Below are 12,559 nucleotides of genomic sequence, written 5' to 3' on the forward strand. Positions count from 1 at the left end.
AATAATTATGAAACAGAAGTGGACGTCATGCTTACGAGAATGTTTAAACGTGGAGAAAAGTTTGCGCCCTCGCCTGCGATGTAATCTGTCCCTTTTATTGTGGGTCGCGGTTGAAACTGTTTAAAAAACACTGGGCTAGATGATTCTGAAGATAGTGATGCGAGGAAAAGACCTTTTTTAGAAAAAGAAACCAGCAAAGCGAGCCCTATGAGACTTTTTTGCCTTTACTTCATCATAAATCTTACACACGTGTGACCGAAGTCTTGTACCAGAACTTCCACTATTGATCGAACCCCATCGCCCTTCTGGGTACATACCCAACATGTTCTTTTTGTATATTTAGATTCTTGAAACAAACTAAGAGCCTTTTGCATAGTATTATTTCGAGAATGAAAGCCAGAAGAAATGTCTGCAGGAATATTTTTCGCCAGTTGCCCCAAATTACGGATTCATAGGCACTTGTCCGTGAATCTCAGTGTTTCCCAACCTTTTTTGAATGGCGACCCCCTTTTATAATATTCAAATAACCTGCGACCCACCCCCATATAAGGTAAGGTAAATTTAGTAAGGTAAAGAAAACATATTCAAAATAGATATTTCAGATTATAATTCTAACTTAATAATATTTAAAAGAAAACCGTGATGACCCCCCAGAAAACACTACGTGACCCACTTGCGGGTCGCGACGCACCGGTTGGGAATCACTGGTGTATCCTGAATCTTTTATTTTTTGAATGCTTCATTAATGTTTTGCACACGGATGGTTTATAGAACGATAAACAGAAGCCGAGCCAAGCGGTGCACAGTTTCTGAAACTGGTTCTCTTTCAGAAATGAAGCCTTTTACGCGAAAAAAATTTATTTTCGTTTGTCAACTAATTTTGAATAACAGTAATTAATAATTGTAACTCTAAATAAATTGATGTTATATTTATTTATATTAAATTACTGTAAATTTAAACAAAATTTATAATAATAATTGTTAATATTCAACACAAGTTTAAATTCGAAAATCAAATTATTGATAAAAACGATTGCAAATAAGAATTATTGCCATCTGGGACAGTGCCTAACATATTGTTTGAAGAATTACTAAATAATTCCTGTATGTAGTTATTTTTCTTAATCAGAGAACTGAAGTAAAAATATTAACATGATACAAAACGGTGTGCTTAAAGAATGTAATTCTAATACAGGCATTAATCAATGTTATAAATTTTTTCTTATAGGTTTTCGTGGATGTTCTTGACGAGAAGGACCTCAAATTCATTTTAATGGAACAATTTCCTGACATATGGGACGATTTATTGGATCAAATGATCACGTTCAATGAAAAACTAAGTTCTCAAGTGGGGATCACATGGGCCTACTCAGGATCACCTTGGGAAATGAATCTTAGGGACGTCACTAGATGGTGTGAAATAACAATGGCAGATTATAAACAAAATTCAAGACAATGTTTTAATCCTGGGAAAGGTGCTCATTTACTTTACATGGACAGAATGAGGACACGCAGCGATAAAGATCAGGTGAGATATTTGTGATCACTAATTCATTGGACATATTATAAATGGCATATACCGAACCGTGTTGTTGAAATTTATTAGATTACAAACAGTCATCGAAATCGGTGAGCCGTGCCCAGGGATTGTAACCCGCCCGGAGCGGGTTACTATAGTCTGATTTTCGAGAGTTGAGACCTGAGGCGGGTCCCTCGGACGGAGCGTGGTTAAGGAGGAACCAATTGTGCGCTATGGATTGCGTGCGGCGTAGCGTACCATTGGTTCCTCCTTAACCACGCTCCGTCCGCGGGACCCGCCTCAGGTCTCAACTTTCGAAAATCAGACTATAGTAACATAAGACAGTCTGGTTTAGACAGCCACATAACGTACTCTGGTCATCCGGCCGAAGAAATGAGCAATCTTTATGAATTTTTTACTCAGTGACTAACAAATATAATCGTGCAAAACTTGTTACATGATATTCATCAATTTGTGCCCTGCTCAATTTTTCAGCCAGATGACCAGAGTACCCCCTGAAGTGGCTGTGTGGACTAGACTGTCTTATGTTACTAGTAACCGGCTCCGAGCGGATTACAATCCCTGGCCGTGCCTTTTTGAAAATAATTACCACTAATAATATTATTAAAGTAATTCAATCATCGAAGTATTTTTATAAATGATTTTGTTCTTTCCACAAAATGTCGATGGGTAACATTTCATGTAGAGGATATACAAGTATGTATTACGCACTTTTTTCTGCCCAGATTCACTCTAAGGGGGTGACAGTGACCCCTGAAAATCCGGGTATTTTCCGATTTTGGGTTATAACCCGCGAGCTCTAAGAGATAGAAAAAAGTTTTCAGACAAAAGTTACTTCTTTCAATTAGGGCTACACATTTGGTAGCACACAGTTCTTACAATTCGCGAGTTAGAACAGAAAAGCGGAAAATACCCGGATTTTCAGGGGTAAATTTCAACCCCTTAGAGGGAATTTGAGCAGCAAAAAAAGGTGTAAGGCTACGGTTGCACTGGATGCGTAATCTGACGACCAGCTAGTCGTCAGAATACGCATCGAGTATAACCGCAGCCCTCTTACATAGCTATATAGCCTCTACATATATCCAAAGTTTCAGCATTTGTTACATTTGCGGGTTGGGGATCTACCCTTACCAGTGAATGTGTAGAAATAATAGCAAAATAGTCCATAATTTTTAATAATATTCTTCAAATATTCACCCAATGTTTTCCTAAATCCAAGCCAAATGCCCGCGAATACATTTACCTAAATAGACAAACAGCACCAGTAACTCAAGGCATCCGTATTTAACCCTAGTTTGGCTGACGAGGCACCCGGGTGACTATTTGAACTGTACCGCGGAAAAAAGATTGCTTCTAAGTACTTTTTTTTTCTGAGCTTCCATGACATCTCAAACGAATGATTTTTTAGTAGAAAAAACATGCAATCATGGTTTTTAGTTTTTTTCTTCGCCTTACTTTTACCTGTTGAAATGTTTTATTCTCATTTCGGCTAACGCAGTCACCCGGGTGACTTTTAGAAAATGTATAGAAAATAAGAATGTACGTATTTTTTTTTATTACTATTACGCTAAGAATAAATAACAGCCAAAGGGCTAGGTTCAGGCGGAGCCGAGCAGCGTTCCCGTTACACCACCATACCCTGGGACAAATCCACGATCGTCAGGTGGTGGTGGTTGATTTCTCCTCGATTGCTGCTCGCGAAAACGAATTCACCGACCAATATATCTGGCTTCCACCTTAGTCCAGAGCATAGACATGAAGAAACATGTTCTGATCAATGCCACTTGTAATTATTAACCCTTAACTGGTATCTTGGGGTCGCTCATGACCCCAGGCACGCAAAGTTCGCTGGAAAATTTTTGGTTGCCTAAGCTTGTAAACTGTTTTTCTAATTAATTTTATAATAACAGTTTAACTTTCTAGGTTTCTATTATTTTACACATTACCTAAGAACAAAATATTCATAGAGGGTGATTCAGGGTCGACTTTACAAATTTCTGTGTCCTTTTTTATTTGGGGTCTGCCACGACCCCAGTATACCAGCCACGTTTGCCAAAAACAGTATACCAGTTAAGGGTTAACATTGCTTACATACGTTATTCCTGCAGATGTACATATAAAATTAGTCACCGGGGTGACTGCGGCAGCCTAAATGAGCTTTAAAATTCGTCAGCCGAACTGGGGTTAAACAATAACAAAATTAACATAGCGCAACAATACCAGAACAGTGTATAAAACAGAAAGGCGATGTAACTGTTATTAACAGTAGGATTAATTGAACGAATATTATACTTTTACTGCAATGTAATTTTATTTGAGAATTTTTTGGATTACAGGTATTGACGATATACGGCGACGAATTCTTTTTGGATGAACAGCCTCTACCAAACCCAGAAGTTCCTATTCTCCTGACCAAAGAAAAAGTTCTCATAGGGGAGGAAACGTTGGCTCGCAGTGATGCGGCGGTGTACGAAGACGACGATTTGTTGCTCCTTAGGGACCAGAGAACTACCCTCAGAAGTCTTGCCCAGTGTGTTAACATGAATTGGATGCCCATTCTCGTAAGTACTACTTGAAACAGTCAATTGTAGAAGTTATTTCGAAGTAATTTTCTTTCCTCTTCCCTGCGCACAGAACTTTTCTATACTATTTTCTACAGTGCCCCATTTTTATCGATAAAAAATTGTACTTTTTGGAAATTCGGGTGCATTGAAAATAACTGCTCTTAGGGTCTAGAGAAGTGTCGGGGGGATTTCTGAACGTTTTGGGAAAGTATCACTAGGTTCAGCTTACTTCAGAAAAATCACAGTAATTTTATTTCTAGTATGTGAATACATCAAAATATTTTTTAATACACTTTCTTTTGAATTTTTTTAAATGTACCTATGATTCTGTTTTTTTTTCACATTCTCCATAGTTTTTGGTTGATTCGAAAATATTATTTGTTTCCTTTTTTTTTGCTGAAAAAACAAACTCTGTCATAACTTGAAACAAGACAAAATCTGACTTTATATTCACATGAACTTATTTTTGTTAAGTTACGAATTAACAACAGAAGTCGCTTTCACGTATTTTTGGTTCATTCTGTATATCGCGACGTTCATGACACCACGAATTAGAGTCCTTTAAAAAGTAAACATGAAACGACCTGCTGTTTTCACAGAAATAATTATCTTAAAAATTTTTTCGTTATGTAATCACTTTATGAAGTAGAATTCAATATATATTTTTTAAACCTTTTTGTTTACTAAATTAGGAGGGTCATTGTTATTTCGAATAACATTTCTCCCTTCAAACAAATTTTAACTTCTCAAGTTTGATATACAAATAAATGATATTCGCATATGCAGTTATTTTGTATTACTTACAATGTACGCATCATTTGTCATGTTTACTCAAGACTCAGTTTTAATGAACGTTAATATTTTTTTTTGTTCTACTAATATAAAAATATCACTTACGATTTATTATCCATTAACAGTTACTTTCTTATGCTAATTGTGCGATAGATTGGAGAATCTGGAAGCGGCAAAAGCAGTCTCGTTCATCTACTCGCAAATTTGGCTGGCCAGAAGCTGAAGACGATCGCTGTCAATTCCGCGATGGACACTGCAGAAATTTTGGGTGGCTTCGAACAAGTAAGTGTTTGCATTAATATTTCGTCAAACTGCTGTAATTACTCCGTTTTCAAAATTTTGGTTCCTGATAAGTTCCAGGTTGACAGTGTTTCATTATTCTAACACCTGAAAAATTTTCTCACCAACGAGTAAGAAGAGTTTTACTCTACTCTAACGCTCCCTAATTATTTCTCTTTTTTCGACTGATGCATTTTGCAAAATTCTTCCCTTTAACACCAATTTAAACCAAATATCGTACACAATATTTGAGAAAATCTTAAACGTTATATTTCATGAAATTTAAATTTGTAAGAAATTTGTAAGTAACTTTCAATACATAGGTATCAATGCTTGTTGGTTTTTCACATTTCTCATTTTTTGAGTATATTACGTCACTATGCAAATTCAGGTAGGCTTCGAAAGGTTTGCACTGTAAAAATCAATGTTGTACATATAGCACACATTATCTTGGGCTTATGTAGGTAATTTTATAAACCGTTCTTTGTGAATGGCACGCAGATAAAAGAGCGTGGTCGGGTTTTAGAATTTATCATTTAAGATTCATCGAATCTGTCAATTTTATAATTAGAGAAAAACTGGCGTTCGACGCCCGGAGTTGGCGGACGCCGAATCATCACCTTTACGCATAAAAAATCTAATTTCTATAACATTGACTTTATCTTAACTAAAGGGTTCGTTATAGATTGGGGAAGTCTTTCCGATTAAAATGAGTCCAAACACGGTTTCAATCGGATTAATTTTGAATTAAATAGTAAAGGCGAGATCTTTAGCTTTAAAGTACAGTGCCGGACAAAAGTATTGGGGCACCCTTTAAAACAGAGTAATTTTTTTAAAATAGGTCCAAACGACTTGAATTTTTATGAGAAGCTAGAAGGCTTATTTTACTTGGTGACGTGTTTCGTCATTTTGAAAAAAATTGCAATTAGTCGGAATAGGGAAGAAAATAGTAAAGGTCGTTTTTTCAATTTTTTTATCCGAGCCTGTAAAAAAAATTTACAAATTGCCATTTGTAGATTTAAGTAAATTGTATACAGGCTGAAAATTTAATCGAAAGCGGTTACGTAGCTATCAGCTACAAACAGTTAAAAGTGGTGGAAATCAAATTTTTCGGCCTAAACTGTAATACCAGGTAGGCCCTTATTTATACTGTCGAATTTTTATTTATATATATTTGCCCTCACCCCCTAGAATGGTGCCATTTGATAAAATAATAATTCCTGAAAAAGTTTATTGCAATCGGACAACAGGAAAGGGTACCGGCCAGGGTTTAAAGGTTAGAATTCATCAACACTTTGGATTTAAAGGTTTTCTCAAAAATGGTAAGTCCTATCGAAATTTTGTTCAAATAATATTAATAGAGCATTTAATTTTCTACAATTACTGTATATATAATTTTTTCGTGCTTCCAACCATTTTTTAGATAATAGCGTTTGAATATAGAGAGATCAGCACTGCGCGCGTATAGACAATACGTCACGACGTACAGGTGGGACGCGCAGGTGCTGACCTCTTCATATTCAAACGTTATTATCTAAAAACTGGTTGGAAGCACGAAAAAATGATATATACACTAATTGTAGAAAATTGAATGCTCTATTAATATTATTTGAACAAAATTTCGATAGGGCTGACCATTTTTGAGAAATTCTTCAAAATCAAACCAAAGATGAATTCTAAACTTTAAGGCCTGGTCGGTACCCTTTGCTGTTGTCCGATTGCAATAATCTTTTTCAGGAACTATTTTTTTATGAAATGGAACCATATTAGGGGGTGAGAGCAAAATAAATCGCTGGTTGAAAATAAGTAATACACCTAAAGATTTTACATATTTCGATGCCCGTCGCTTGTTTCTGCATCAATCGATTTCGATGAAAATTTCAGCATGTATACAGCTTACTTAAATCTACAGGAGGCATTTTTAAAAAATTTCAAATTAATCCTTCTAGCTTCTCAAAAAAAACTCGAGTCTTTTGGACCAATTTTAAAAAAGTTATTCTGTTCTGAAGGGTGTTCCAATACTTTTGTCCGCCACTGTAGTTAAGTCTAAGAGGCGAGATAGATAGCACTCGTGGGAGGTTTGTAGTTGTCTGCTAACCAATGCTTCGATACTATGTAGGTGGTCTGCTAAACCTCGAATTTTTATAGTCACCGTTTCTCGCGCAAACTTCGCGCTATATAGCTCCCACAATGCAGTTTTTGATAAATCAGAACTTTGGACATATTTTTACATCTGATACAAGAATACCGTATTACAACAGACTTTAAAAGATACGTGATAGAAGAGTTGAACAATTGCTGCTGGTAGAGATAATGTATCTTTATTTACACATTCAATGACATCAATTAGTTTTATAAACATAAATAGTGCTTGTACAATTAGCGATAAAAATATTGCAATTAATTCGTCGGCTGATTTTTATACAACTCTATTAATCACGCCCAGGCACCGTTTATTAATGAACTTAAATTAATGTCCTTAATTATTCTATCATCTGCCTAACATTCACCTTTCAGTTAATAATTAAACTTATTCGTAAGGTTCACCTTCATCTCCCACGTATCCTTACGAAAGTCTTTTGAGAAAAATTGACATTGTTTCAGGGATTTTCCGGACTTAATTTTGTTTTAAATTGTTAATTACGAAAATGAAAGGAAATCTAGAATCTAAAGGCATAAATGGCAATGTTTATTTCGTGCCGATGTTTTTGTACGTGTAATCATTGAGAAACGAGTGTTTGGAGAGGGAATAATTACAAAATAGTAGAAATTGTAAATTTAATTCATTTTAGTAATTAATGCAACTAAATATTTATTCATTGATTAATAAATATCACATATAGATATTATATGGCTTCATATAATTATGTCACGTTCTCGTTCATTACTTAAATTAATAAATCTGCGTATAATGTAGAAAAAGGCGGCAGACAGATTTGTTTATAATTTTCGCATTGTGAAAATGCTATTAAGTCTTCGAAAAAATTTGTTTAGCAAGCTCGAACATTTCTAGGTAAAACTACGCGAAAAACGGAAATAAAAATTAATTTCAAGAGCTAAGCCACACCAAAATCGACTAAAAAAACAACTTTGTTTAACAATTTCTTCTTAATTATTGCATTACGGTCCAATAATCATATGACATTTTTTCTTCAGAATCCATTAGTAATGTTTCGTACAAGAGTTAGAGAAAAGCACTTTATAGTAGTGTATATTATAGACAACTGTTTAAAAAAATTGTAATACACTATAACAATTTTCGGTACAAATCATTATTATCAACCAAAATACAGATTGTTATCACCAATTTAGCTAAGGAATCATAAAAACAACAATTAAGAAAAACCCTATTTTGAGGTCATTGGTAAAATTTTTTTTTAACACATATACACTCTTTCAAATTTTTAGTTACTTTATAGTAGACTAATAAAAAATACTTTCCCCCAGAAATCATTACAAATATTGTTAATACCTCCATACATACACAATCAAGTATCTGGAAAAATAAAGAAACTTTTGAATTCATTTTTCTCTTGAAATTTCCGCAGAATTTGGAACTTGAATTTTTGGAAAAATTTTTAGTGGCACGCCCCATGAGTTTAGTAAATTATTCGTGGTGCAAACTATCGACATATCAAATTGGAGCTGAATCTGTGTTTCAAAACTCGTGCATATCCTTCGTAAGATATATTAACCTCGGGGGATTACCCTCTGCACTAGATTATAACAAGGAAACGTTCCCAACTCGAAAATTCTGATTTTAACGAAACTATCGTGTGAATGTAGAACACATTGTAGTATTTAAAGAGCAATTTCTTTCTACGGAAATTCACTTCGAAGGGGTGAAAGCAGCCCTTAAAATTACCAAGTTTTTTCCTTTAAATATATCTTTATAACAGTGGGTGATAAAACAAAATGTTGATTAAAAGAGTTGTTCAGTTTTGTACACTCTGAAACACTACCAAAAGAAATATAAAGTTACATTACAAAAAGGAAAACGAAAATCGAGAACTTGAAGGGATGGTTTCACGACTTCAGAGTGAATTTCCGCTGAGAAAAAATATGCTTTTGGCATACTCCAATATGTTCTACATTCACACGAAGTTTCATTAAAATCAGAATTTTCGGGTTGCGAACGTTTCTTGATAAGCTTGTACCAATTTTGCACGCGTGTTAGCTACATTGAATTCGCCTTATAAATGGAACAATGTATTAAAAAGAACATGGATGACTCTGAAATCTCCGTGACACCATCATGTTGTAAAAAGAAGCAAGTGAACCTGAAAAGTGGATTCTCTAAAACATTTCCTAATTAACATTTCCCACATCATTAATATTTATGAGAATATTCCATTGTCACGCTTTATGTGCCTCGGCCTGTACGAGTTCTGCCTCGCTTCTGAATTGGAGAACAACTTGGAAACTGACGGAGCTAGCTTAACTGTTGGGGAAACGTTGAAACGATATTCCATATAGAAACAGATCACGTTTGGGAACCTTGACATTAGTCAATATCTTAGCTATTAGAGGGTGCTCCAATTCACTGATTCTCTGTGGTGTCCGATAATTACATGGGGTAGTTTATGGCCGGTCCATCAACATAGTTTACAAACAAGGTTTACTGTGACACAGGGACTCTGTCCAAGAACTATTTAGATCAGGTTTGAATATGTTATTTAATGGATTTGATTGAATGATAGTATTTAGTTTATTGATTTCAGTGTTCATGTCGTTGGCAACTGCAATGCTTCATCACGTATTAAGAAGTTTATGAATACACTTCTGCTGTTTATTTTCTGGTTCCTGATATCAATCGATAGAGAATAGCCATGAATTCATTGGAGGTCTGTAGATGGTCCCCGAGCTGCAGACATTTTAAATGTCTAAAATTACTGATTACCAACAGCTCGTGGGATTTCGTACATAGATGATTTGTTATCTAATACATGGAAGAACGAGTATTTTCAGAATGAAGTTAATAAAATGTAGGGGATATAGGGTGTAAGTAAATTCTAGAATATCAGTCGCTAACGGTCAGCTGTTTCTTTTTATCAAAATGGTCTTAAGCATTTTTTTCCCTCAGTTATACTAAAATTTAAAAATTTAAATTGACTCTCAGTGGAGTTTAGATAGATTACCACTCTTATTTGGGGAAACACAGATTAAAATAATATTGCAGATTTGCAATATTATCTTTATTTTTGTATTTTGATTTTGCATTACGGAAATAGTATTCTTGTAACTTTAAAATCCAATTTTATTTCATATTGGAATATCAATTTAAATTTGTAAGAATTAAGATATTCTTAAATGTAACTCAGAACGTAATGTAAAATTATAACAGAGGATGATATGCAAAAAGGAAGTAACATCTTTAGAATTTAGACCTGGATTCTTTGGTTGTAATTCTTTTCATCAATTATTTACCTTAATCCTTATGTATAGTCATTCAGATGAGAGGAACTTTTCCCACATTTATTTTTTTGTCTAATAACTTGGATATTCAGAAGTATTATTTGGAGAAAGTTTTGTTTGAATAATTAGTATCTGATCTTAATAAAATAAGTCGATTGATATTTACGAATACGGATTGAAATTTATTTAAACGTCAAGTGAAAGTTGTATGTAAATATTCATTGAACTATGCTTCATTGGAAGTGCCGACTTATTATTTCTTCTTTATTAATATCGTTCTGTATTTGAAATCACAATATTATATTTAAATATAACGAAGTATTTAATTATTTATAAAGTAAATTATTCGTGTTTCACATTTTACTTTCAATAAAATTACTGGAATTTTGTGCGGTACAAACAGTAGCTGTTTTGGAGGATTAATGTTTACAATTTTGTTCAAAACCAAAAACTTTTACACAAAAAGGAGTAAAATGTTTCTACAGTATTGCTTTTAACGTATCCAACACAGAAATAAAGTTGGTACTGGACGTTCTTGTGCCTGAAACATCTTCCGTCGCTGAAGTCAATTTTTTCTCTTACTTAATACTTAGTGGTAGTTAAAAATTGCTTAAATTATATTATTAAAACTTTATAGTTCAAGCGTCATAAATATTTATAACCAAGTTTGTAAAAATGACTGGCTCGTTAGCAAATAATATTCTGAGATTCAATTTAAGAAATGCTTGCCCTAATCGTAGCTTTTTTTGGACGCACTAAACACATCTCTACATAGTACAATACAATAAAGTGTCCGGTAATCGTCTGTCTGTTTGTTTGGGCTAATCTTGGGAACCACTGGACGGATTGCAATGCGGTTTTCACCGTTCTATAGATCATACCTTGAGGAAGGTTTAGGTGTATGAAACTTTAATCTATGACAAACGCAAGTTCTGTTTGAGGAGCGCCAGTGAATTTTAAAATATTAATGCTGATACATACAGGGTGTCCCAAAATTCAGGGACTTCTCGGAACATATAATATCCTCATGCAAAAAGACATCGAAAAGTCCTTTACCGTTTTGGGATCCGAGGCTTCGTTCTCGAGATATTAACAGTTTAATATTAGCGGTCCAAGTTCCGGGCCGCGCAGTTTAAAGCCGAGTCAGCTGATCGCGCGACAAACCGCGAGCGGTCACTGCTCCGCGCTCAGCTGTTGCCCCGGAACTTGGACCGCTGATATACAACTGTTAATATCTCGAGAACGAAGCGTCGGATCCTAAAGCAGTAAATGACTTTTTGATGTCTTTCTGCATAAAGAATTTGCATGTTTCGGATTGACCCATTATTTTAGGACACCCTGTATAAGAAGGCAACGCCGGCGCTGGGTATTTTAAGCTAGTCTGTTATATTTTAACAATTGCTGACCATTCGAGCGGCTTAAACGGATGCATGATACTATAAAATTCGTAGTCTAAAACTGCGTGTATTTCTAATTTTTAATATAGACTTTTCTGCATCTTATGATATTTTGATGAAAATTTTGAAAATGCAATGGAAAGGTGTACAAAATTTTGCCATGATCGAAATGATCGGCAAAGTGTTAATTAACAATATCAACATTGCCGATCGAACGAGAATCGTGACTTCTTTCCTTTATGGGTAATAACTGTCTTTTTTCTTCACATAGCCTTTTCTATCTCCAGTGTCCTTTTTGTTTATTTCGTTTAATTCAAAACAAATGAAAAGCACATTGGCAACGATTTCTAAAAATTCAAACAATATAGTTAAGTATGTATTTGCATATAGTCAAATTAATACAAAGAAATGAGCGTGTATTATATTTCAATCGCCTTTGCTTAAGTGTTCTTCACACCTTTTTAAAAATTCAATTTTAATACACACATCACATATAAATATGTAGTATGGAATTAAAGAATGAAGGTACAAATTAACGAAATCATAAATCGTATCAAATCTATGCAATATTT

At 34.4% G+C, this 12,559-nt stretch overlaps 1 protein-coding gene across 1 annotated transcript in view; it reads left to right on the forward strand.

The window, feature by feature from the left end:
- LOC143377161 (midasin) overlaps nucleotides 1–12,559 on the forward strand; it is a 187,914-nt gene that overhangs the window by 16,971 nt on the left and 158,384 nt on the right. Inside the window, exons 13-15 of the mRNA XM_076828155.1 lie at nucleotides 1,229–1,528; nucleotides 3,877–4,101; nucleotides 5,050–5,178. Coding sequence (XP_076684270.1) covers nucleotides 1,229–1,528; nucleotides 3,877–4,101; nucleotides 5,050–5,178 — 654 coding nt within the window. The remainder of the gene's footprint in view (nucleotides 1–1,228; nucleotides 1,529–3,876; nucleotides 4,102–5,049; nucleotides 5,179–12,559) is intronic.

The sequence above is a fragment of the Andrena cerasifolii genome, chromosome 15 (genome assembly GCF_050908995.1).
Source record: "Andrena cerasifolii isolate SP2316 chromosome 15, iyAndCera1_principal, whole genome shotgun sequence".
Taxonomy (NCBI): Eukaryota; Metazoa; Arthropoda; class Insecta; order Hymenoptera; family Andrenidae; genus Andrena; species Andrena cerasifolii.